This window comes from Amblyomma maculatum, chromosome 2, assembly GCF_055883805.1.
Source record: "Amblyomma maculatum isolate TAMU_Amacu chromosome 2, ASM5588380v1, whole genome shotgun sequence".
Classification (NCBI taxonomy): domain Eukaryota; kingdom Metazoa; phylum Arthropoda; class Arachnida; order Ixodida; family Ixodidae; genus Amblyomma; species Amblyomma maculatum.
In genome coordinates, this window is record NC_139345.1 from 79,889,673 (window position 1) to 79,917,408 (window position 27,736).

The window sequence follows — 27,736 nt, forward strand, 5'->3', positions numbered from 1 at the left end:
TAAAGTAAAACTGGCGTTACACAGTAGCGCTTGAATTGGCGTGGTATAGTTTCAGAATCAGAAACTCAATACTAGCTCCGGATGTTTTTTCATTTGCTCATTTCCAGGCGGAAACCCATTTTTCTTCTTATAGCTAAAGTCCACTTGCTTTTCCCATAAACTATAGCAGTAACATTACTTTTTATTTTTTACTATTAGAGGCGTTATTTACATGATTCAAATTTTGCGGACTTCCTAATCGAAACCGAAACTTGCAGCTTGGTTTATTTGGTTACTTTGTAGCCATCGAGCCTAATCGGCAGAAATACGTCAGGCCAGAAACGTGAGTTTAACGCAAACGTCGTGCATTACAAGCGGAGTATGACCGTTGCGTCCTGCTGTGTGTGGTGTTCATTTGTTGATTGCTCTTCAAAACCCGTGCCGACTGCAAGCTCGCTGGGCTGCTGTTTTTCGCTTGGCACCATCGCCACCTCTCGCCACCTCGCTCGCTGCGTTCGCTCGTGTGCTCCGTCCGTGTGTCGCGCGACATATGTGTGTGTCTGGGTTGGCTTGTTTACAGCGCGAGACCGGTCTCTAGTGGGCGTCTCACGGTTCTAGAGTTACATCAACGTGGAGCAAGTCGTCAGTGTAAGTCATTTTAATGCTTTTATAGCTTGCTATGGCGGGGTTTATGCATTAACAACCAAGTTTGGTAGTCTGGATGTTTTGTTTTCCTTCACGGCTCCTTCCTCCGTCTCGTTTATTGTTTTTCTGCTTTCCTTGGCCGGGGCACCTAAAGACATTAACATTACCGAGCGCGTTTCCAGTTTACTGAAACTCTTGGGAAAACGTCTTCATATCTTGCTCTCGCAAGCGGATAGGATTTGGCATTTTTAACTTGTCGTCCTCGTCCGTAGGTTAGCGTACAAGGAAGGTCAATGCGGCCGAGAGCACGTAGACACTGCCGCGAAATTGGGTGACGACATTTGTGTTAAGCGCGCACAGCGATCATAATTCAACGCCTTCGGCTCTGTTTCGTTGGTACATATTGCCAGCCAAGCTGCAGCAAAAATTGCTGACGGGTGAACTGTCAAGCTTGTGTCACGCCTCAAATTTTTCGTCTGTCGAAATGTCATGTGTAGCTACAGGTGTTCTTTTGTCAGGTGAGCGCTACTAGCGTGTAACTGCAGCAGATTTATGGGTTGCCTTTGTAACGTTTTACGAGGGATCTTGTTGAACGTACAGTGAATGCTTGGGCTTAATCAAAGCTTATCATAAACACTTTCTACGATGGACTCCAGCTGGCTGAATACATAAATTTGATTACTGTGACGAAGGCTGCGGCATTGCATATTTATTGTTTACGACATGTATAATCATCTGCCGTAGATGCTTTTCGAATAGAATTACTGCTGAATTCACTCTCATGTGCCACACTTTATAGGTTCTTCGGCGTGGCACCTGTGCAAGCATAAACCGCTGAACGCACCAATCCCTTGCTGTAGTACCTGCCATGAGCTACTCACCATACCCTCCTGCCGATGGTGGAGGCTATCCTCCAGCTCAGGGCTATGCACCACCGGGTGTAGGTTTTGCACCATCTGGACCAGTATATGGAGCCCCGCCACCACAAGGGTATCCATCTGAGCAGGGTTACCCTCCAGCTGCCCAAGGGTACCCACCACCCGCCCAGGGGTACCCTCCCCCTATGCAGGGGGGTTACCCACCAGCGATGGGTTATCCAAATCCACAGGGAGACATGCAGTATATTCCAGCGTCTCCAGGAGCCCCAATCACACAGGCTCCGGGTATGGGAGCTGGAGGCTATCCCCCACCTGGTGGAGATATTGGTAAGGGGACTTTATTAAGTACCATAATGCTTTTTTCTTTTTTTATCACAAAGAAATGTCTTGAAATTATACATTTGGCATACTTTTAAGAGTGAACACTGCCAAGCCTTTCTCATAGTTTTTGATTCTCATAAAGATAATTATCCCTTGAAAAAAAAAAAAAAAAAAAAAAAAAACAAAGTGGTTAAATGTCAAACACAGATGTCAGTAAAGTTACTGAAGTATAGTTTAATTGCATGGTTGTGCTGTCTTGAAGTTGTGTGCTTAGAATTGGAGAGAGAGCAAGACGTTATGGAGCACTCCTTGCTTGAAAAGAGAAGCAATATTTAAATATTGTACAAGCAAATAGGTCTCTGAATACAGCTAGTTTATGGCTCACAAAAACATGTTGCTAAAATGTAATGCTTTAGAGTTTGCGTTATATGGGCTTGTGTTCTATATTTAGTTTGAGTAAACATTGCATTTAGATGTGACTTACAAACTGCACAATCTGCAGCAGTTCAAAAGCTGTGCAGGATGAAGGTCTCAGGGCTTATATCAGCTTGCTGGGCTTACTGTAGTGCCCTATCATGCAAAATTAAAAAAAAAAAAAAAAAGGAAAGACTACTGCTCTTTGTTACTTAGATGGTACTGATATATGACATGAAAATATGTTGGGGCAAGGGCTTCTAGTAAAGCTAGTCTGATCACAGGTTTCTGGCACAGAATGGCAAAACTTAGCATGAGGCTTATTATTGTCACGATTTCTGTATATGTAAAGAAATAAAAGGCCGTGTGACAATCTGTATTAATTATTTTTAAATTTGAAACAGCGCAAGTGCAGCAACAGATAGGAAAGCACTTTAAGCAGACACGGTATTTAAATCTCACCTAAGTGCAACAAATGGGTACGGAAGACACACACACACACATATATAACACAAGCACACATGTTGGAAACTGCAGCATTTCAAGCAGTGCTAGTGTCTTTCTGTCCACTGTTGCCTCATGCTGGTTCAAAAGTAGGTATACACCAAGTGCCCCAACCTAACAACCATTTTTGTCTTGCATAATGGTTGATGTGTGCTTATTCGCGCGTTGTCTAATCAGTGGACATAAACGGTGTGTTTAGATGAAGCTCTCAGCACGCGGCAAATGACACTCCGCTTTTTTGAAGAGAAAGTTGTCCGCTTCGGATGTAGAGCTGTTTGTTCTTTTGTCGTCGTCACTCAAGCACTGACTTGCCATCAGGGCAGCCTCATGTGGCGACATAGTGTAGAAATGGGTAGCAGTATATACATGTACACAGAACCCACAATGGTTCATCCATCATCTGCTGGTTTGCTCGTTCAAGCAAGCTGTATTGCCATCTACTCATTTTATTTTAGTCTGTTGTAGAAAAGCTAATGAAGATAAGGCGCATGTTTCAGATCACAGCTAGCATAGACTATGCTGCTTTGACTGTCCATGGCCGTTAGTGGTTTCAATTTGTTCTTTGCTCTTTGCAGTCGGTAATTTTAGCTGGTTGCATGTCAGGACTCAAAGAATAGGGATTTTGGTATGCTCACTGTAACTAGGTGATGGATATCCTATTGTGTGTCTGCACAGATGCTCATTTCATTGCTGAGCTTGCAGGATAGTTTGGTGAGCATTGGATGCTATACTAAAACAGAGGAGAGCTCTACACTTTTCAGGTATACCTTCGCCAGGTTTGCGCTCATTCTCTTATTATCTTGGGCCTCAAAGTGTGAGAAGCACTGTCTACTTATGTTTTATCTTTTACTGCTATCCTGCTGACATGTACAAATTTTCCTGCTTGAGCTTTCTTTGCCCAATTATCGTGATGGCTGAGGGACTAGGATGTTAGGCTGCTAAATCAAGGCTGTGGGGTCTGATCATAGCTATTGTAGCCATATATTGGTGGAGGTGAAATGTGAAAATTCCTGTTTGTTGTGGGGTGTCAATGCACAATAAAGAGACTCAGCTGATGGAATTGATCCAGATCTTTCCACTGTAACATCCTTCATAGCCATATACATGACATGTAGGGTAGATTTACTTAGGATTACAGCCATCTAATTCATTCCCTAAAATAACAGCTGTCAGTCCCCTTTCTACTAGCATTTCATTAACCACTGCCTTTTGCAACTGGCTGATATATTGCTGCAATGTGGTCTTTAAATAGCTGGTATATTTCAAATGAAGTTGGGAGGAATTTTTTTTTGTCTGCTTATTAATCAATCTACCATATATATTGACCAGTGTGTCTCTATGATGTAGATCTGCTTACTAATTACATCTAGCACATATGTTGACCAATGTGTCTCTATGGTGGAATTACTGATGTGTCAGTGGGGAAAAACTGATCATAACTGGAATGCATGTATGAAATATGTGATTTTGGCAGCTGTTTAATGTGACATCAAGTCACTTACTAATTAAACGAGGTGAAAAAATTACAAAACTATTGCAATAGTTTATTCATGTCCATGAAATTTTATGCCTTGAGGATTCATTTCTGAGGAGCAGGGAAGCATTGCCGTAAAGTTATGTGGCTGTACAGTGTGTCGGTCTGTCGGTCTGTCGGTCATGGAGTCTCATTGCTATGGTGGGACAGGAGAGGTCCAAAAGTTCGTTAGCATAACCGCAGGTGTTTGCCAATAAGCAGTGTAAGGTATGCATTGATTTTGGGCCAGCTTCTGTTAAGATGATTGTGACCAATCACTAATTTTTCCCTTGTTCTGCAATTTCCTCTTTACATTACACATGTGACAGGACTCTCATTTCGCATATTTTGCAGCACCAATGCCAGTGTCACCAGGTATTCCAAGCTGCCCGCCCGGTTTAGAATACCTGACAGCAATCGACCAACTGTTGGTACACCAGAAGGTGGAGATGCTCGAAGGTGGGAGGAGGTCTTTTCTAAATCTTTTTATATTAATCATGCATGAGCTTAGCAAATGATTTTACAGGTTGTTTGTGTGATGAAGCAAAGCATCATGCATGGGAAAAATATTTGTGTGTGTGATTCATCTGCACCTTGCTGAAGCGGAGTGGTGCAGCTCAATTTAGGTATGCGAAGTAGCTGGCTGCACATAGGCTTTTATAGTTTTCTTCCACAGTGCACATGACCAGCACAAATAGAATGGGATTCAACTTAGTGCATCTGTCTGTTCACAAGAAGATGGTTGGGAAAGAGTAAGAACACTGTTGTAAGTGAAGGATAGGTACCCATTTGCCACAAACACCTACATTTTGCCCAGGATTTGCGTTTTTAGCTTTTAGGCTTCGTGCAAGCTCCCTTGTGCAGTATGGGTTGGGCATGTAGTTCTCTGAAAACTATGTTTATAATAATGACAGCACTGGGTTGAGAAATAAATGCCCAACCCAGTGCTGTCATTATTATAAACAGTTTTCAGAATGATAGTGTGCAAGAGAAAAATGTTTCCATGGGTTTCTTTTTGTGCTCAGTGAAATATTGTTGGTGTGTTCATTTTAATTTTGGCATCCACATGCCTCAATTTGTCTTTTTTGGCACCTTTAATGTTTCTAAATGTCTTTTCCCTCAGCATTTCTTGGTTTCGAGACTCAGAACAAGTACACCATTAAGAACTCAATGGGCCAAAAAGTCTACAAGGCGGTTGAAGGTATGTTGCTTGGTGTCCTTTGCTGAGCATCTTTTATTCCGCTACCGGGAGTGCAGCTTTGCATCTGTGTGTGCGGCTTTGTTTACAGGTATGCAGTGTATTCATTTTTATTGGAATTGATTTGTACCATATGGCTAAGAGCTTACATATTGCAACTGATAATGGCTTCCAAGTTAGCATAGTGGTCGCTTATTGTCTTCTCTCTAGAATGCATATTGTATCTATACATTATCCCATCTATTAGTTGGCCTCTCTGCTGACCAGTGGCTGACCAGTGTCATTGCATTTGCTTTTTCCAAGGTCTGTGTGGGTCCTTAAAGGGACACTAAAGAGAGGAAGGAAGTGGGTTTGCATTGATAGAATGCCAGTTCCTGATTACAAAAAGACCACTCTTACTGAAAACAGAGCTGTTATAAGGTAGTAAAGAAGAATAACAGAAATACAGGTATCGCCACCACAGCCAAACGGCCGAGGCTCGCAACTACAAATCGCGTGACGCGCTAGGGATCCCGGAGGCTGACAAATGCGAATTACGTTGAATGTTTGAATGCGGTAGTACGTTTTTTCTCAAACATGATAAGACGCTTTAATCATACGTAAACGACGGCGAAAAGACAACGTAAACGTTGCAAGGCAAATACAAAAATATACTTGGAGGCGCCACAGGCGCCCACTTCAGTTTTGGTTATGTTTCGGCTCAGGCATTTCGTGCGCACTCGGATAGTTTGTTTGAACCTGCAGCGCCTGAATTACGAGCTTGGAGCAGCAGATGCGCCTTGCTGGTTCCCATTTGAACATTCGGAGGCACGAGCGAGCGAAATCCGCTACCGCCGACACACTCCTTCGTTCACACTTCTGCGCCAACATATCACCGCCGTTGCCGCTTCAACTGCGACCGGACCGCTTGACTGCAGCTACGTATGCCACGAAAAGCATACATATGCTAAGTACCGAAGGAAAAACGCAGTATCATTCAATTGTTCACTAAATCATGGCACATCTGACCAACATATACTGCGTCAACAAGACCTTCAACGTGCTATTTGCAGGCGTCGTAAACAAAAGGGGCATACTTGCCGCTCATACCAAGGAGAGCGTCGATATATTGCGCTCGTCGCCCGGCGAAAAAAAGGGCCTCGGGTAAAAAGTAAAAACTAAAAATAACGAAGCACCAGAAATACATTACAAAAGGTCAAAAAAAAAAAAAAAAACGCCAGAAACAGTGAGACTCGAACTCGCTACTGCTTGCTCCGTAACGTTCGGCGCTAACCGCTCGGCTACGCCGCGCCACAAGAGCCTTGGATATATGTCTAGTTTTTATGTCATGGCCCCATTTACAATAAAGTTTTCTGCTGCCGGTCTAAAAATTACAACTTCTTGATCATCGGCGCATGCTGCCTGCTCTCACGTCTTGCAACTAATGTTCTGGATGCCTATGCGCACTATATTGTGCACTGGATCCATTTTAACATGTGGAATTTCACAGCGCTGGCAAATGTAGTAGCGCCGGCACTTCGGTCATGTTCTGCTACCGTGGACGTAATTTTCGCTGAACACGGAGCTGTAGCACAAACCTTGAAGGAAAAAAGTGCGACGAAGCTTCAAAACTGACAAGCGCAGCAGCGAGGACACTATTTTGCTGGTAACTAAATCTTATTTGTATGTAAACATGTCAGGAAGTGTTGCGATGACCGAGGGCTCGGTTTGTTTATACACAGTGCAAGAAGGAGCGCAAAAGCTTGAGAAACATGTAAAGTATTGTGCATTACAAGCCCTCTGTTTTTTTTCTTCCTTTATGTGCCCATCGCTCGGTAAATTACTCTCTTCATCGTTTTATTTATTTCGGCTGAGGCCGTCATTGCGAGTACGTTGTTACCAAGTTGGCCCTTGAGGGATGCGACGCCGCGAACCGCGCCGGCTCGCTAGCTATCACGGAGTCTCCGCTTACGTCATAGTGTGCGTCACTCAACTCCAACTACGTAGTTGGAGGCCACAGTTTGAATTCGACCGGCGGGAACAAGAAAAAACCTCAACTTCTTATCCCAATATCTCAGCAATTATTCGATTTTTTGCTGCCGGATATGCGGCGACAGTGTCACCAAATGTAGTTTATTAGATTTTCATACCATCTTTGGCTGTCTTAGTGTCCCTTTAAGAGCCTTGAAAACCTTTTGACTCTAGAAATGATGTTTTCAAGAGCTTTGAGTGTTCCAGAATTTCTGTGGATCCTTGATAAAGCAGGCTGCTAAGAAAAAAAAAAAAAAGATTAACCTACTGAATTCTTTTTTTTGGTAGAGAAAATTTGTAGTGGTTCGACGCTGCCGGACCTGAATATTGAGGATTAGAGACTGCTACGAAAAAAAAATTATTACATCAACTAAGTTCCTTTTTTTATAGAGAAAATCTGTAGTGGTTCGATGCTGTCGGACCTGAATATTGAGAATTAGCTCCGAGTTACTCGGCATTGTGGGAAGACGATTGGGTTGCATGGTTGCATAAATTGTTTATTAGTCACGATTTTTACACACAATGTACGATTTTAATTCATATTGGCTGAGGCCAAATTTTAGACTGGCCCAGGCCAAATCTGGATGTCACAGTCATGTTTATCATAGTTGATTTAGGCTGGACATAGATTTTGGTCCAAAGCAGCTGAGGTAAAATTTTGGGTGTGGCCCAGGTCAAATTTGGAGGTCATCATTATATTCGTCACAATTGAATTAAGCTGAACATTGATTGGTTCAAATTGATCGAGGTCAAATTTTGGGGGTGGCCCAGGCCAAATTTGGAGGTTACTATTGCATTCGCCATGGTGAAATTAGTCTGGACATCGATTTTGGTCCAAATCGGCCGAGGTCAAATTTTGGGTGTCAGCCGTTCCAAATTTGGGGATGGACCAGGCAAAATTTGGAGGTTACTATTGTGTTTGCTATAGTTGAATTAGGCTGGATATCGGGTTTGGTCCAAATTGGTCGAGGTCAAATTTTGGGCGTGATCCGGGTCATATTTAGGGGTGGCCCAGGCCAAATTTGGAGTTTACCATGTGTTAACCATCGTCGATTTAGGCAGGACATCGATTTTGGTTGAAATTGGCCAAGGTTTAAGTTTTGGGGTGGCCCGGGCCATGTTTAGGGGCGGCCCAGGCCAAATTTGGAAGTCACTATCGTGTTGCCATAGCCGAATCAGGCTGGACATCAATATTTTGTATGTCTCTTGATGAGCCCGGGGAGGCACCCCTTTCATGGCGATGGCGTACATGGCTAGCGACTGCATCCCTTTATTAGAGATCAAATCCCAGTGTCATTTGACCCTCATGAATAGTAGCAGTAGAGCTAATGCTTTAGAATGCTGCAACAGAATAAACACTGTAGTCTTCATGAATAAACATAAGTGTTGAAGCGAAAACAAAAGTTTAATCCAGCTGTTGCCAAGTGGCATCATGTTTTAAGAATTCAGAGGCTACTAATAACCTGACAGTAGCACAACTAGTAAAGCCATAATGTCGATCGGCTGGAAGGCTGACCTTCCTGAAAAATTTGTCTGAAAAGGGTTATTGGCAAAGGTTTCTTGTGCAGTGTAATTTACGTTTGTGATGAATTAAGAAATGCTTCTTTGGTAAGCCGCCGTGTTTGTTAGCCCTCGTAAAAAACATTGCTTTGGACTTAGACATCCTCGTATACCATTGGATGTTGGGTCCCAGATCCTGCGGTGGGCCTTGTTTTTCAAATGCTTTGCACACGTGCTACTCTTATTTTCTTGGTAGGTCTACATGCTTTTTCTTTACTGTTTACACCGGTTACTCTGTGTTCACGATGCTCAATCTTATGGCACTATGGTTGCTGATGGTGCCTGGACATTGAGACACATGCTTTTGATGGGCCAGTTTAATTTGGAAGAGTGTTTTGAAGTGGATGGTACTATACATGCTTTTATTGATAATTGATGGACAAATGGATGAATGGATGGATGGACAAATAGACGTTTGGGCGGGCTGGTGGGAAGGCGACCATACAATATGAAATGTGTACTACTCGCGAAAAAAACGCCGTTGAAAGGTGTGTTCGCTGAGTAGTTTGATATGGGATTTTGAGGTGAATCTTGCTCTCATTTCACAACTAGCAGCATTTGCACACAGAAAAAAAGTGATTTTGTTGCACAAGGCTTTCACACATCAGAGTTGTTTGATGAGGAGTTTCATTTCATGTGTTCAGACACCGACTGCTGCTCCCGGAACTGCTGTGGGCCCAACCGCCCCTTTGACATTAAACTGACTGACAACGCTGGGAACGAAGTCATTCACCTGCAACGAGATCTGCGCTGCAGCTCCTGCTGCTTCCCATGCTGCCTTCAGGTGAGAAGATGGTCCCTCTTGAAAACGTTTTGTCGCACCATGCACGCTTTAAAGCAGCAGCATGAGGCTGCAAAATATTGTTAACATTTAATCTGTGGGTGAGGACCTCGTTCTATAGCCGAAACACAAAACAAACGTGCTTACAAAGGTCTTTTTTACCGGTCAGCAATTGTTTTTTGTTTTTGTGTTTTTTCAAATCTGGAGCATTTGAAGGACTAAAGAAATTTCGAACCCTCATTCATTTGTGTAATAGCCTGAGCAGCCTAAACACGACAAAATTCAACAACGAAAAAAAAAAAAGAACTTGTTTTTTGCATTATGAACTGCAGATATGAAGCGTAAAAAAATGATTCCACAGGGCGACATTTGCAGCCTTTGCAGAGTGAGCACCGTTCAGCAGAATGCTTCATCATGATGGGCTGCTGCTCATGCTGGCAATTTGCTGATAACACTATTTGTGGCAACATAAAGTGCTTTTGCTATTGCTACTATTGATTGCTAACCAGTGGGGGTCTTAAATTCTACATGCTTTGGGGCATATTAAGAGGTTAATCATTTGAGATCGGGCAAATTGGTTCAGTACAGCTTGGTTAGTTAATTCAGATACCTGACACTAACTGGCCAGCTTGCTGGATTGGTCATAGGAATAAATTGTGCTGGAGGTAACTTGATGTTTTCGAAGACATTTCAACCTGAATGTCGTCATATGACTTGAAAGAGGGTAACCTCTAGTCAGAGGTGGAGGCGAAAAGCAAAGCGTCCGAGTGATTCGAGATCTTTGTGCATGTTAATGAACCGCAGGTGGTCAAACTTTCCAGAGCCCTCCACTACAGCATCTCATAGCCTGAGTCACTTTAGGACGTTGAACCCCACAAACCAAACCAAATCTCTAGTCTGAGCTTAAAGCATATCATGTCTGATATCAGTTTAATATGAAAAGGGATGTTTATATTATTTTTATTTTTTTATTTAAACATACTGCTAGCCTCGTATTTGAGGTCGTTGCAGGAAAGGGGCACAATATACATTGAAACAAACAAAGTTCAAATAGGCACAGACATAGGTACACAAAATCAATCAAAGCGATACATATGCACTATGTTACTATAATTCAAGCGCTAAACAAGGAGGAATGGGTGGTATGGTTGAACATGTAGCAAAAAGAAAAAAGAAAAGATATACAGTGACTGCAACCACTGGTAACTATCAAGAGTAATAAACAATCGAGGGGACAAAAATAAAAAAAGAATAAAAAAATAGCAAGAGACAGATAAGTGAATCTGATATGGATAGGATATCGTTGCAACAAAATGATACAGAACACTACATGGCTTTGTTTGACAAAGTGGCGATGAAACTTTCGAGCGATGTACAGTTGACAGTGTCACCAGGCAAACTGTTCCAGTCACGAATTGCTTGTGGGAAAAACGAGTACCTGAATATGTCGTTGTGAAATCTGTATTCAGTTAAGTGTTTACTTTGTTTTGTTCTTGTACTGTGTGTAACTGATGGTACTAAGTACTTACTGGTGTCAATTTTCATGCTGCCATTAAGCAGAAGAAACAGAAACTTAAGACGGAGTAGTCTGGTGCGAGTTTGAATAGCCGGGAGATCAGCTTGTTTTAATAATACTGTAGGGGAGTCATGACGGCGGTACTTGTTAAAAATAAATTAGCTGCTTTTCTTTGTACGCTTTCTAATTTTTCTATGTGCTGTTTACGGAAGGGGAACCAACATACTATTCCATATTCGAGTATAGTTCGAACATGTGACGTGTATGCTAGACGTTTGGTGTGAGCTGATGCAGATCTAAGCGAGTGCTTGAGTGAGTACAGAGCTGCCAAAGCTTTATTAGTAATATATGTTACCTGTTTGTTCCATTTTAGATCTGATGTAATTACTATGCCTAAATATTTATACTCTTCCACCTTTTTCAACATTTGTCAATCTAAAAAATATGGGAAGTTCATTGGGGTTTTTTTATTCGTTACAGTCGTACTAACCGTTTTTTCTGTGTTAATCGCCATCTGCCATGTTTGACACCACTTTGCTATATTTTCAAGCGCGTTGTTTAAGGTTGTCTGGTCTTCACGGCAGGTTATATCCTTGTATATAATGCAGTCATCTGCAAACATTCTTATTGTCATGTCAGGATTATTAGGCAAATCGTTAATAAAAGGAAGACATAGTACAGGAGCCAAAACTGCGCCTTGTGGGACTCCAGACAAGACATTGCCGTATTCAGAAAAGTGATCTTCGTAATGTACATATTGATGTCGACCTACTAGATAGCTTTTCAACCAGTTGGTAATGTTATTTTCACCGAGATAATGGATAAGTTTTTGAAGGACCTTAGGATGGAAAACCCGATCAAACGCTTTGGACAAGTCTAGGAATATCATATTGGTTTGACCACGTTTATCTATTGTATGTGCTAAGTCGTGAATTGTTTCAATCAGCTGAGTAGTCTTAGACAATCTTTTCTAAATCCATGCTGATTGGCAACAATTAAGTTATATTTTTCTAAAAATAATATAATGTGTTTGAGAATTATATGTTCAAGGATTTTGCAGGCTGTACAGGTAAGCCAGATTGGTCGATAATTTGTGTTGGTAGGGTCACCCGATTTATGTATAGGAATAACCTTAGCAATTTTCCATTTCTCGGCAATTTCGCCTGTTTGGAGCGATTTTTCAAACAGTGTGCATGCAGGAGTAACTTGGATGTTAATGTTTAAGCTTTGTTTAGGTTCGCCTTTAATATTTCTTTTGTCTATCATGTTTTTGCTTTTAATGTAGTAAATGGCTTCAAATTTTGATCAATGGTACTATAAGCTCTTCAGAAAAGAAAACATAGTGCCACCTTTCGTGATCTTGCATGAGTGGCTAAAATTGTGACTTACATAAAATTATGCCTTCCTTTGCGAAGAATTCCGCGGAATGGTCTCAGTTGTATGGTGCATAAGGTATGTTACTAAGATGTTCGAGCATTGTGAAGAGGCTTTTATAGTGTATTGACAATTTTCATGAAATTGAAGGCACGAACTAGTCTAAGAACAGTAGGCGTGCACAGAGCTATATGTGTGCTTTGTTACGATGGTTTCATCGGTGCATTTTGACATTCTTGTCAGAGTTTTCTTATCAAAGCGTACTTATGAGCCTCGTTGCATGATAAAAAATATATATAGAATGCCTGCTAAGTGCCATTTTTTTTTAGTTTTCTGGTGCCTACATGCTTTAAGCTCAGACTAGAGATTTGGTTTGGTTTGTGGGGTTCAATGCCCTAAAGTGACTCAGGCTATGAGATGCTGTAGTGGAGGGCTCTGGAAAGTTTGACCACCTGCGGTTCATTAACATGCACAAAGATCTCGAATCACTCGGACGCTTTGCTTTTTGCCTCCACCTCTGACTAGAGGTTACCCTCTTTCAAGTCATATGACGACATTCAGGTTGAAATGTCTTCGAAAACATCAAGTTACCTCCAGCACAATTTATTCCTATGACCAATCCAGCAAGCTGGCCAGTTAGTGTCAGGTATCTGAATTAACTAACCAAGCTGTACTGAACCAATTTGCCCGATCTCAAATGATTAACCTCTTAATATGCCCCAAAGCATGTAGAATTTAAGACCCCCACTGGTTAGCAATCAATAGTAGCAATAGCAAAAGCACTTTATGTTGCCACAAATAGTGTTATCAGCAAATTGCCAGCATGAGCAGCAGCCCATCATGATGAAGCATTCTGCTGAATTCAGCACTGAACAGGAGGCTTTCCCACTGCAGTGAGATGCTTGCGATGCCATTACAGTACGGTTGTTGTCAGGCAGCGAGTCTAAATTTCTAAAAAAAAGAAACTTGATTTGCTTTCAACAGAATGGCCCGTGAAAATAACAGGCATCATTTGTTAACAAAGGTTGCTGAATACACATCAACAAGTCTGTTGCAAGAGCGAAGTATTTTAAGGTGAAAGCCCTACTTGCCTCATGGTCATCATCGGCAGGCAGGAAGTGGCAACAGATATATGAGGTGATTCAGATATATAAGGTGATTCTGTCTCAGAGTTGCGGTCCCACCATTCTTTGTGCAGTGTTCAGGATGGTGTCATACCATTTCGCTTCCCCTTTAGCATCTATCTGCTGGACAAGTTGGAGGCTAGTTCACAACATGTGTTCGAACTGACGACATATTACTTCCAGTTGTATGCTAATTGTAAGTGCAGGTGTTCACCGAGAAGTGAGACAAATACCACACCTTTCCTTTCTCCAAAAACCAAACCAACTAGGGCAGCTTTAGTGGAACAAATAAATGTCCGCTGTGCCGTCTGGCCATTTCAAATTACCCATACTGGAATAGGATGAGTAGTGGTTTGTATACACGGCAAGCAGTGCTACGCTCAGATACGCGTCAACAACGCAGCTGCAAATTCCCCTTGAAGGAGGCTCTGCAGCCGATGGAACCAACCGGATCCCATGACAGTGCCGATGTTATCCTTTGTGCCTCGCGGACAACGTTTTGTGGCTGAAAAGCGAAAGCCAAGCAGGACAGGGAAGGTGGTGTTGGGAGTGGCGGTGAAAACATTTATGATATTACATAGAGGTATATACACTGGGTGGGATGCTTAGACAGGCACTCCATTGGCGTTTGCCGCAGTTGAACCCCGCAATAACGAAAACCGCAACGAATTTCTCGATGGAACGAAATAGTTTAGTGGCCCCGGCCAACGTTCATAAGATTCAATTTCATCTCTCTCAACAACGAAATGCTTTCAGACTTCAATCCCGCAACAACGAAGGTTTCTCAAGTAGCAGTCCATACATGTTTTTCGTGCGTAAGCCATTGCAGGAAATTAAATCACTGGAATGCGTTTTAGTACACCAGTTTTAACATTTTTGGCGCTTCCACGCTACTAACAAGCACATTTACGCACGTGGCCATGTTTGTTTACAAGTTGCTGATGACGACGACTGCGCGCTTGTCGTTTGAAAAAAAAATAAAACTAATTTGGCGGGCTATGATTTGTTGGCAACCGGTTCAAATGGGCATGTCCGTGATGAGTTATATTTTTTGTTGCCAAAATTTTTCTGTACAGTGTGATGACGGGCAATGGTTTTTGTTTCTTTAAATTTTTTATTCTCTTATGTTTAACTTGTGGCTTTGCCGCGCCAGAGGGCAGCGCCACCATCACCATCATCGTATCGCCATCACGGATGTTTGTTTTCTCCATGCCAGCAGTATAGTGCTCTAGAATATTCTAGAGCACTTCTAGAGCACTATACCAGCAGCCGACGTTGCCGTACCGAAGTGCTGACAAGATGCCTCCTCCGACCAAAAAGCGGAAATTCTTGACGCTTCAGGAGAAGGCTGAACTCATCGCACAAGCTGCCAAAGGAAGGAAGAAGATGGATATTGCGGAAGATTTTGGAATTCCGTGCAGTTCGCTGTCGACAATACTGAAGTGCAAAGACAGCATCTTGGCTGCCCTGAAGAATGGAGCACGTGCGCAGCACAAAACGGTGACAACAGCGACTTTTGAAGATGTAGACTAGGCTGTGTATGCCTGGTTTTTAGAACAGAGAGCCAACAAGGTGCCGCTGTCCGGGGCCTTAGTGCAGCAAAAAGCCCTCGGCTTCGCTTGCCTATTAGGGCACGACAATTTCAAGGCGAGTGTCGGTTGGCTGAGTCGTTTTAAGGCGAGGCATAATATTGTTGCCAAAGTACTTTCGGGTGAATCTGCAAGCGTCGATGCGGAATCGGCATCAACTTGGATGCGAAAGACGTACGAAGACATCGAAGCCGAATACAAGCCCTGCGACATTTACAACGCCAATGTTCTATGAAATGCTGCCGTCAAAAACACTGGAACTAAAAGGGCAGCGATGCCATGGTGGAAAGCAGAGCAAGAAACGCATCACAATTTTGTTGTGTTCCAACATGGACGGCTTCGATAAGCGTCCGCTCCTCGTCATCGGCCGCAGTAAAAAGCCACGTTGCTTTAAGGGGGGTCGCAGGCTGCCCGTGCAATACACAGCCAATCATAAATCCTGGATGACCCGCGCCATCTTTGGGAGTTGGCTGGCCGCCTTCGATGGAGATATGCGAAAGGCAGGAAGGTTTGTGTGCCTGTTCATGGATAATTGCAGTGCACATCACGTTGATGACACAGCTTTGACCAACATCTGATATTTTTTCCCCCGAACTGTACCTCCGTGATTCAGCCCTTGGACCAAGGTGTGATACGAAGTGTTAAGTGCGCGTACCGAGGGAGGATTCTTCAATGGCTGCTCTTGAACATTGAGATGAAGCGCCCGTTGGAAGTTGATTTGTTCATGGCCCTGGAAATGGTGGCCGCGGCGTGGACGGCAACAAGAGCAACTATTGTTTAAAACTCGTTCCAGCACGCGGGGTTCACTACTGAGCAGCTCGCACCCGCCGCATCGCCAGGGTCGCAGCTGCCAGAAGAAAGGGCCGCACTGGTTAGCGCATGGCAGGAGCTGCGCGATGTCGACGAGACTGTGCCGGAGGCGTTGGACGACTTCTTTGTGGATGAAGATGTAATTGTCCATGAGGAATTGACAGATGACACCATCATCAAGAATGTGTGCAGCATAACCGAGGAGAGTGACGACGAAGGCGACGACGATCAGCTCGAGAAAAAGGAGGCAAGTCCCCGGGATGTGCTCGATGCTCTCGACACCTTACATTCGTTCATCGGTGCTCACGATGACGATATTGCAATGGAAAGCCTGCTCAGTTGCGAGAGCAGAGTTTTGACGCTGCTGCAAAGCAAGAAGAGGCAAACGTCGATTACAGACCTTTTTTAAATAAAGTTGCGCTTCCGCAGGTTCAGGTTCGTACTTGTTCATCTGTACAGTCCCGTTTTCGCGATAACGAAATTCTCGCGAGAACGAAAAATTTTCTCGCCCCTGGTAATTTCGTTATTGCGGGGTTCAACTTAGCGCTTTGCCAAACTCTGTGCCAGCCTCTTAGTGCTAAACGGCCGAACAAGACCAATGCCAAACAGTGCTTTCGCACGTCTTGGTCTGTTTAATCGAAGTATTAAGCCCCGGGTAATACTTGTGTTTTCCACTCTTTGTTATTCTTTGTTACCCACTCAAGGCGAGGGTTGGTAGGGGGACGTCATTTGAATATAGTTTCGTTTATACTTCTTGCACTTTGTTATTTCCTATGCCATCATTTTGATAATCAGCTGTTCACTTGGGCAGACGTAAGAACTGAATTGAAAAGGGTTGCACTATAGTGGCCTTGCATTTGTTAGTTTTCATTCCACAGCTTACAATTCTGAGAGTAGTCTGTATAAATACTTCTGCATGTCAGGTGTTCATTTGTCATTTCTGAATACACTGGAGTTCACTTCCGTAGCATTGATGTTTTTCTGTACGAGCCTATCAAGCATTGCCTCTCGTCTGTTCTTGCACATAGAAATGGTGTGTTATCATGCTTGTCTTTAGGGATAAACCTTTCTGTGTCTTTCTGAAAGCATGTATAGAATAGTATCTTGTCTTGGCCTGGATTTACTAGTGTTAGTGGCTTCAAGCAGTGCTGTGGGGCTTTCTCACCGCCCTCCTGTTGTCTCCATTGCAGAGGCTCGAAGTATCGTCGCCTCCATATACGCCCATTGGCTACGTGGTGCAGGAGTGGAGCATCCTCACTCCTAAGTTCAGAGTGGAAAACTCAGACGGCGAGTGCGTGCTCAAGATTGAGGGTCCCATTTGCACTTGGAGCATTTGTGGAGACGTCGAGTTTAAGGTGGGTGGCATTGTTTGCTGTTCTGCTTGTGCCGAGGCTGCTGTTTTTTTGTTTTTTTTCATGCTACTACATTCAATTTCGACACTGCAGCTTCGCATACACTTGACGGCATGGAAGTTCTTGTGACGTTTAAAACTTGCGTTACTCAGTAGTCACATGCAGTGGCTGGATTGTTGGAAAAGCATGAACAATGACAATTATGGTCAAATGTTTAGAGACATCTTCCGCGTTAGCGTAGATTTGTAATAAGCAAATAATAAGCGAGGTCTGTTTGGATGATCGCTGACTTTGTGGGTTGCACCTCGTTGTGACTGGTCCAAGCGTACCCATTGTTCAAGTTAATAGCGTCCGACGTCATAGACTTGCATATGCTTTGGTTGGGACTAGACTTCTGGTTTGAATTAGCTTAATCTTTGAATTAATGGGATTTGAATTAAGATTTTACTGTAATTAAAGAAATAAACTAAGAACTATGTTGCACAATGAACCTTATTGAAGTTGTACTGCTTGCCTGTACGATCTGCATAAAGACTACAGATTAATGATTTCTTGCATGCTATGGAAAAAAGAACCATTTGTTCTAAGCATGAGAAAATCCATGTGCTTGGTATTGATGGGTGATCTACGCAACACGTGACAACAGTTACAGGCAATGTTTGTGCATGGTTCTTTTTTGTTTTCCTGAAACCACCTTGAAGGTGCTCTCGAAAGATGGAGCTGTGGAAGTGGGCCGGATCAGCAAGCAGTGGTCGGGCTTGCTCAAGGAATCGTTCACCGATACGGACAACTTTGGTATCAGCTTCCCTATGGACCTGGATGTCAAGATAAAGGCTGTCTTGCTGGGAGCCCTGTTCCTTATTGTAAGCAGAGTTGTCATTATTGGATCCTTGTAGTTCCCATCGCACTTTTTTTAATGGCTATTGACATGAAACTGCTTCTGCCTAGAAGCACATTAAGCTGGTAACTGCATATTTAAAGTTGAAGGGTTGTTACTGTAATATACTGATAAGTTTTCCTTTCTTAATTTGGTTATCTTGTGGGCTTGCACTTTCAGCTCAGTTTAGACACCTGCAATGGAAAGGAGAAGGGCATGTCACTTTTTATCTCTTCATTTTTGATTCACACTCTCACTCAGTTTCACCAGCCAGCTTAATGAGTTAGCATGCTTGATGGACATGGCTTCTTGTGATGTTCCAGTTAATGTTATAGAAAATTATGCCATTCATTACTGCTGTGCCTGTTAAAAATAACCATGCTTTCTTTTAACCAGTTTGGCCAACTACAAGGGATTAATTGCCTTGGACTTCTGCGAAATGTGATTTGAGCACTTTTTTGTGGAATTATGCTTCTTTCAGAAGTAAAATAGTAACAAAAGGCTCTTTATTTTGGTATACCGCATCACATCTATTTAGTGGGCTTCCTCTTATTCTGCTATTGGCCCTCTACAAATGAAAGTGAGTGGCAGGCTGGTTAAAGGTTTTGTAATCCAACACAACCTTTCTTGTGGCTACAAGCACACTTGTGGCCATGTCATCACAGCAAGTGTGGAGATTACTAGGGCATCATCAGTATGGTCATGCAGTTGCTGTGGAGGCATAATGTCAAACAAGTGCCATTCTTCATCACCAAGCACTTTCTGATGCTTGCTTGCAACATACATATTCAGTTCTAATGAAGCATGTGGGGCTTGTTTTAGAAATATGCATATGTTTATTTTATATGTGTTAAGCTTCGTGTAGATTATGGTGAATTTTTTCTTCACGATCGCAGATGTGTTGATAGGTTGTTGTGTAGTTGACCTAGCTGTATGACTAAAAATTTATTCCTGGTGAGCTCTTCCTAGGGGTTCACGACGAAGATTAGCTCATAAGAGGTGTGCGGTTTTGTAAATTAGCTGAATAGCCAGATCTAAGCATGGATGGTGTACCTTCAGAAATGCTGAGCTAGCTGGTGTGCATGTATGTTACGATTTTCACCACTTGGATACCAAGTCCTGTACTCATACACAGTATGCATGTGCCTTAATCCAACCATGCTGTGTATTCAGCCATATATGTGAGGGCTGTTGGTGTCATCCCTAAACTGCTAATGTAGTTCATACATATTTTTATTATCAGGCTCTGCCCTGGTATATAAATGTCACTTGCCTGCCTTTGCATACAGGTCTGAATGTGACAGTGCTAATGAAGGCAGCTGTGATTGCTTTCTCTATCTGAACTGATGGCTTGCTAACTCTGAATTTGGTGTGGGTAGTGGCACTTGATTGCAAGTTTTGTATAATATGTACCATGCGTACTGATGGATCTTACCTGCTTTATAAAAATTAAACTAAACACAGTCAGTCGATCCCGCACATGTTGAACCTGGGTGCATCGAATGATTGCTTATATTGAACAGTGAGAGACTCCCCTCGAATATCCCGGGCAAAATTGCAGATCGGGTTTATCGACCTCTTGTCAATGAAACATTTTGATGTATTGAACGGCACACATTGCCCCTGGAAGTTGTTTCCTAGTGCTGCTCCCGTGGCCATTTTTTCTCCGTGGAGCAGTGTCACGTATGGCCTTGGGCAGCTACAAAACAGTATGCCGAGAAAAGTGTGCAAGTGATTGGCGGTAGCCTTCGCTCTGGCTGCACCATTTTTTATGTTCAAGTAATACTATTGTTTGGGTGAGTTGGTTCATCTTTGAAAGGTTATGTATACTTGCGCAAAGAAGACGGGACACAAAAAAGGCACATATACGACATGTACGGAGCGCAGTGTCGTATACGCTCCGTACATGTCGTATATGTGCCTTTTTTGTGTCCAGTCTTCTTTGCGCAAGTATACGTAACCATTTTTTATGTGACACTGCTGCCATGCGGTAATGTTGGCACTGTTTACAACACTGATCAAGTGGTGAAGGTTGTAGGCTACCAACAGCTGTCGGGAAGCTTGCTCCTCTTGCCCTGTTGTCGAAGGCATTGAGAAAGCCGATTTTACCTTAATCGTTTAGCAAGATTACTGTTCTTAAAGTGCGGCACGTTGCTGAAGAATGCACATGCGTAGTGCTGGTGCATCAGACTTTTACTTCTAAGTCGCAGGTAGCCTTATTCATTGCTATGTTTTGTGTATCGAATTATTGATAAATGTCTATTTCACGATCCCTTTCAATTGAAAGTTTGGCATATCCAGAGTTGGCAGTACACCACTTTTCATGGTGAAGGCTGACAATGAAATGGTAGATATGTCACACCATTGAAAGATGCTTTACCTGCCTGAAGAAAAGTGCAGTACCAACCACCTTTTCAGGTTTCTATGCTGTATTTTGCGCCAAACTTTTTTCTGTGAAGAATGCTGTGATGTCTATATACAGTATTTACTGCAAATTGCTAACTTCTTTTGAACTCTGGAAACAAATGACTAGGTGGTTTGGGCGAGAGATGTCCTTTAACCTCCTCTATTAGCAGCTATCTCAGCCTCGTGCATATTCAAGGCGTTAACCTTCATGCTCCGTGCTGTATCATACTTTTCTTCCACTGCTTCTGTGTTCTAGGATTACATGTTCTTTGAGAAGAGCGGGAACAAGGAACGTGACGGCCCCGGCATGCTGTAGTTACATCTCGAGATGAAGGGAAGATGACCGCACATCTCATGCCCCTCTGCTACGCATCAAGCACGGTTTTGTTCCAGTGTTTTGGTCATGTGCTGCAGTTGTTCCTGTTTTTTCATGTATACTATGTTTTTCCTATTTCCATTCTCTACTTCAGATGTTTCCTTCCTGTTGTATATCTATGGTTGTCTAGTCTAAACACTACCCGAGCCTCGCATTTCTCACTTTTTTCCTGGGTTTTGGGCTCTCTTCGCAGAATCTCCAGCATGAAATATACACAAGATGCTGAAGTTATGTTGTTTTTGACCTTCCTGTAGTGAGTGCATCTTTAAAGATGCAAATCCTCTAGTTTTTTTGTTAATACCAAATGTTATGTTCACAGTCACGCTGCGGTGTGCTTGTGGTACAAGCGTGTTTTCAGGTGCACAAACTAGTCTGATTGCTGCAGCTAGTGGTTTTGCTCGGTAATTGCACGTGTTTTGAGCCAGCACAAGATGTCTACCGCCTGTTGCTCACCTCTGTGTGTTGAAGCTGAGCTGCTCATATTCTCTGCCTTATCCTCATATTAGCAGGGCTCGCATTGTTGCCTAGATATTAGGTCTGTGTTGTAATGCTTTGTGGGCTTGCAGAGTTTGATGATAGATGGGGAGCTGGCCTGCTTGGCGCAAGTTCGATTTCTGGACTCTGTACTGTGCTTGAAACTTGACAGGCAGAAATGGTCATGATGTAATCCTGCTTTTTGTCCCCTGTCTCGGTGCTTCTCCCAGAATGATGCAGAATTCGCACCTTATTGCTAAAATGGCTCCGCAACAATTCTCCCATATAAAACCAAACATAAGGCTGGACTGTCAATGCACTTATCCCGCCATTAATGTAAGAAAAAAAGGGAAGTGTTGGAAGCTGATCTCGAACTAGCAATAAAGCTCCAAACATCAACTCTAATTTGCTTAGAATTCAATCTATGTAACCGAATGTAGCAAATTCGACAACTTTTGATTGGGGGAATGTGTGAGTAGCAAGGCAACAACTTGTTGAATATTGAAGTCATCTTACGGCTGTGCTTTGCTTGAACCCGCAATGCTTGCTAAAGAGTATTTCTTTTCCCTGTTAGATGTGCTGATGGGCCTTAACCGGGATATGCTGGTTTAGCTCGTAAAGCTTTACAAGCAAACTAAGTGCTGTCATTGAAATGTATACTACCAATGCAGCTGCTTGGAATGAAAGTGGAGGTTGTTCTAGCTTGATATTAAGCTGTCAGTGAAATATACACCACCAAGCTGCAACTGCTTGGAGTGAAAGTGGAGGTTGTTCTAGCTTGATGTTAAGCTTGATATCTATTATCTGAAGTGACGTGGACAATTGTGTAGAGCAAACCTGCTCCCATGCCAATCTTTTAAGCCATATTTTAGTGATGGGAGAAACTTTACAGCTGCAGTTGTGATCACCAAGGTGCAATGAAATCAACCTACAGCTTTAGAGTAGTGTTTTGAAGTTAGTGTTTTGCACAACCATGCTTTGGTGTGTTTTGTAAAATGCTGTCAGCAGTTCTGTACAGCATCATTTGTGTAATGGCTGTGGTAATAACCTGTGCAACTCTGCAGCCCTGCATGCTGTAATGGGAATCTTGCCCTGAAGGAGAGTTTTGCAGCTCAAATGGCATAAAATCATTTTCAGGCAGAGAACAAACAGATGTAGAGGAGGAAATAGGGGCATGTTTTCTGCACACTGCTGACAGAGCCCAGTTTGTGGTGAATTTTTGAGCTGTTGAATCTCGGTGCAGCACGAAGTGCTTACAAAATGCACAAATAAAAATGCAAAAATTTGTGTTCATTTTAAGTTGTCTGACTTGAAGATACCTTTGCAGGAATATTTAATATTTTTGCCTCAGTTGTGATGGCTTTGTTATGCCTGGAGGATATAGATAAGCTTTTATGATGCATACTGACGATGTGAGAAACCTGAAGCATACACCTTCCTAAAGAGACAAAACATTTTAGCTTGTTTTCCTGTGCTTAGGACCTGTACTATTGGCCCAGAGATTTCTGACAGAGCTAGTATTTTTTTCCTTGCATCTCTGGAGCTCTTGTTTTTTTGTGAGTCTCTTCTATTGTATTTTGAATGCGTTTCTTTGTTTTCCACCTTCTTTCTCTCACTATGATTCTGATGCTTTTTTTATGCACTTCGTTTACATCTTTATTAGTTTATTACAGCACTTGAGGCATGTCAGCCTACTTAATGTCCTTTACTTTCAGCAAAAAGGTGTTGTCTCATGAATATTGCTAGAACATTGCAGTTTTGATTAACAAGCTGCTTTCAGATTTTAATTTCACAAGCATGGTATCTTAGAACTGAGAATTTGTTTCCGGGTATTTTTGCCTAGTAATTTCAATTAAGCTGCATATGCATGACATTTGAGCTTTTGTTCAGACACTTTTCTCTGGCTTGACCCATGCATACATTTCCCAGCTTTAGTGGCCAAATTTTGGTGTTGGTGAAATACAAAAACGTACAGTTCTGTGCGATATCAGTGTAGATTAAAAACCCGGGTAGTCTAAATAAGAACAGAGCCTTTTTCTCTAGGGCACGTCTTAAAGGGTCCATAAGAAAATATTTGCTAATGCTAAGAAACACACACAACAAATCTGTATTCCATTGCTCATATCTGCGATGCAAAAATTAAGCTTGCTTTACTAACATCGACGATATTGGTGATAAAAAATTATATTTCTGCTTTGCTCCCTCAGCTCAACAGACACTAAAAGGCAACAAAAAAAATAAAAAGAGAACAGGCCGTGGCTGCACCTCATTGTGCTTCATCCTGGCCATGTCACTTGGCTTTCCCAATAAGAGGGCGCATACAGAGAGTCATCTGTACATCAATGGGGCAAGAGTGGCTAAGAATGTGTTGAGATATTGCCCTAATTGGTTGTAAATGGTTGCGAGGAGCAATTTTGAAATTTTTTTTTTTGTAAGTTCTAGGGTCCATGCAGAACTTTTATATTTGACTAAAATACTCGTAAAGGCCATCTTTACAGATTTGTTGCATCAGAATGTGAGCATAGATATCCTGTTAGTGTCCCTTTAAGCCCCAGAGTGTTTGTATGGGTATATTTGTGAACAACCAAATACTCTGAGGTAAATGTGAAATGCTTGAACTGTTCTGGGAATGTGTTCCTTTTTTTGTGCCTGCCACGAAAAACTCAGTTGCAGTAATGCTGTACCGAGCTCTATATTCCTTCAGAGGGCTATATATATTTAAACCCGAGAAATGAAGCTACTGCAACTTTTGGAGGCTGCCATATTTGTACTTCAAAATTTGTCCGATGCTTGTTGTCTCATAGACAACAGATATGCAATCAAGTTCTGACTCATACTTATGTATCTTTTGTGAACAGGCACCACTATCCTAACACGTCTTTGATGTAAGGGTGTGCAAGCATTGAAATTTTTAATACAAATTGGATATGAATATGGGAAAATATCTGACCCGTGAAAAAAAGAAAAAGTTAACGATAAACACTGTTAGTCTTGTTCATTTCAGAATTCATGTGGCGTTTGCAAACAAAGTTAAACTAGAATGGCATAGAAGTAAAATTCAAAAATTCAGTATAGCTTCTGTAGAGGATTCCGTGTACCAGAGTTTTGTACAGGAGGAACTGCATGGAACTGTCGTATTGCCGCTGAAGCAAACTCTCATTAATTCGGCCTTCAAGTAACCAGAACAAAAATGTCCGAATGATCTGAATGTTTGGAAGTATCGAACGTGCCCCCTCCTCCCTAAAAAAACAAACAGCGGAACACCACAACACAATAATTTTAACACCTGTATGATGCATGTGTGCATTTGAGATGAAACTGAAGAACAATGTTTTTACCGGGTCTAGACAAGTGCCTCGCTTTGTGCTCACTGTTGGGAAGTCACTCTTCGCGAAAGAACATCCCTTCTCAAAAAACGGCCCCGTCGCATTTTGAGGATACTTCGCTGCACAGCCCACGCGCTCAAGCATTGCGGTGAAGCGCGCAGTGCGCGGTAACTGCGGTGAATCGGAAAACCTTCGAATATTTTGGAAATTTCGAATATCAGTTCTTCAAATGAGAATCGAATAACAAACATATTTGATTTGTATTCTAAATTTTGAATATTCGTACTCCCCTGCTTTGATATGGACCGAAAATGGAAACTAGAGAGCTGTTGCTTCTTCCTGCTTTGCCAGTTGACCTGAGATATAGAATTCTTGGCTAATGAAATATCGTGAAAATAAAATACTGTAAAATGTGCGACCCCTGCATTATAGTTCTAGCTTGACAACCTCATTCCTGCTGTTTCTTTCGCTTGTTTTCTTTCTGCCATAATCAGTCATTTTGCCTAGAGCCTTATATCTGTGTAGATTTTGATGGGGTTTGGTTTATCAGATTATTTAAAGAAGCAGCAAACACACACAGAGTAAGTAATGCAATGAAAATTCTTTGTATGACTGCGTTTAAAGCGTTTTCTCTTCTTTTTTTTTGCTTTTTTCACATTGTGATTTAGGTTCAGTTGCTCATTTTTTAGAGCTTTTCACATTGGTAACATTAGTATAAATTAAGTATAAGTGTGTATTTATGAGAAGCCACAGTTTGATGCATAATAATAATGAAATGTTTGAAACCATCTGCTTTTGAAGAATCCTTGACAAAACAGTACGCAGGGTAACAGGACACAGACAAAAAGGCATAGACACAGTGCTGACTAACAATTTGCTGGTTGTATCGGGTTGTACAACTAGTTCTGTGTCAAGGCAGGCTATAAACCTTTGCTGCAAGGGCTCCCTGGGTGTCACCATATTGCTTGATGGGTTGTTGCGTGCTCATGATGTGAGCACGGTGGATGTGGCATCAGAACCAATGAACAACAGCCCAGAGAGGAAGGGTTTTGACATCCTCCTCACACTATTCAAGGTCTTAGCAAGAATCTGTAAGATCCAGGTCTGCAAATGTCGCACAAAAGAGTAGTTGCATATACTTTTCTTAATTTATTGGCAATTGTAATGGGCGATAAGATGTATGTGATAACTGAATGGGAAGGGTTATTCTGGTCAGATTGTGCTGCCGAAACTTTACTCTGGAAGAACTTGCACTCAGGGCATCATTTTTGCAATTTGCTTTGCACAAAGCCATCCATTCCCATAAGAGGAGAGTAACACCATCATAAGATGTGCTCATTCCCAGCGGTTGTGGGATTACTTCATCATAAGGTGCACATTAATGTAAAGCCAAAACCTTGTGCTAGGTAGAGACTTTAGTTTAGCTGTTAGGGACGTGAATAGGTTTCGGGCCAGAGTTAAAGTGCTGTCAGGTTATTCATACTGAAGTAAAAAAAAAAACTGTAGAGTCTCATGGTTTGCAAGGAACTGTTTTTTTTCCTGGTGCCTTTGTCATTATCATATGGGAGATGCATGGCTACCTGTTAAATTCTCTGCAGAACTCTTCAGCCGCTCATTGTAATCCATATTGCCCAGCTGTACCAGCGTGATACCATACGTGATGCATGAACAAAGTGTCCCATCTTGTGACGCCCTCATTCTTTATTTGTACTTGATAGAGTGCAGTCAGGCCAGTGGACATTTCTGAATCTTGGCTTGAGAAGCTCTTGCCACTGTGTAAACTCTTCATGCTGACTCACAAGTGGCTAAGCTTTGCATTGCTGTTTTTTGAACCTCGTGACCAGCACATTGTAACGTGTACTCTGGGCAGGCTACAGTGTGCGTTAATTTGCGAAGAGTGATGTTGTTGTAGCTAGCACCTTTCCAGGTGTATCTATTTCTAGTATTTTTGCAGTGCTGGTGTGCAGCAGTTACTCTATACAGCATCTCATGCGATGTTTCACTAATGCAGGAGCTTAACTGTGTCTGCCGTCTCTTTCTCAAGACTTTGCATCTGTAATCTCAGTGCCCTTGTAACCGTATTGGCATGTTTTGAAATAAAGCAAAGCTACTGTCTCGTGGAAAAGACCTTGTGTCCCATATCTTCATGCACACAACTTGGTAAGACAAGTATGTGAGCCTTTGGCAGCCTTATAGTGTTTGCAATTTTTCTGAGGGCCTATTAAAGTGAAGCAGCACTTCAGATGTCGGCTAAAAATGTATTAATACCCATGTAAATAACTTGTTTTCATCAATTTCACTACACCAGCAGTGCTGCAGAGAATAGTGGTTAAGTAAACTCGTTAATTTGGCCTTCGAGGGACCAGAAAGAATGTTCGAAATAACCGGAAGTTCGAATTATTGAATAGGCCCAAGTCTCGCACTTTTTATCAGCAAGTGTGCTTGACGGTAAACCATTGCTCCTGTCGTGTGGCGTTCCTTGGCGTGCGTTCAAATGTGGGATTGCAGATGGCAAGAAAACTAGACACGCATCTTGCAGAATCTCTGAGAATATGACGGATCTCTCGCAAGGGATTTCGTTTCATGAGCCTAGAAAGGCTTTCGACCTAAAATGTTCGAAATAACCGAAAGTTCCAATTATTGAATGGGCCCAAACAAGAACTACCGAAAACTAATTGCATCACAGTAATATAATGTGTGGATGTCTGC

At 42.3% G+C, this 27,736-nt stretch overlaps 1 protein-coding gene across 2 annotated transcripts; it reads left to right on the top strand.

The window, feature by feature from the left end:
* Positions 1–319: 319 nt before the first annotated feature.
* On the top strand, positions 320–27,152 carry LOC146199088 (phospholipid scramblase 1-like). Of its 2 annotated transcripts, XM_084594562.1 has the most exons (8): positions 320–627; positions 1,424–1,829; positions 4,609–4,713; positions 5,378–5,455; positions 9,667–9,806; positions 17,407–17,571; positions 18,270–18,431; positions 21,108–27,152. In XM_084594562.1, exons 2-8 carry the CDS (start codon positions 1,493–1,495, stop codon positions 21,165–21,167), a joined length of 1,047 nt encoding a protein of 348 aa, XP_084450688.1. In that variant the 5' UTR covers positions 320–627; positions 1,424–1,492; the 3' UTR covers positions 21,168–27,152. The 2 variants fall into 2 exon arrangements, with proteins under 2 accessions (XP_084450688.1, XP_084450689.1); XM_084594563.1 differs by lacking the exons at positions 320–627; positions 1,424–1,829 and adding an exon at positions 3,389–3,502.
* The last annotated feature ends 584 nt before the right edge of the window (positions 27,153–27,736 follow it).

Bases quoted from the DNA above. Each gene is read 5' to 3' on its own strand.
- LOC146199088 (XM_084594562.1), top strand. From the start codon at position 1,493: ATGAGCTACTCACCATACCCTCCTGCCGATGGTGGAGGCTATCCTCCA. The intron at 4,714-5,377 runs GTGGGAGGAGGT...CTTTTCCCTCAG, and splicing joins GAAGGTGGAGATGCTCGAAG to CATTTCTTGGTTTCGAGACT. The intron at 18,432-21,107 runs GTAAGCAGAGTT...TCTGTGTTCTAG, and splicing joins TGGGAGCCCTGTTCCTTATT to GATTACATGTTCTTTGAGAA.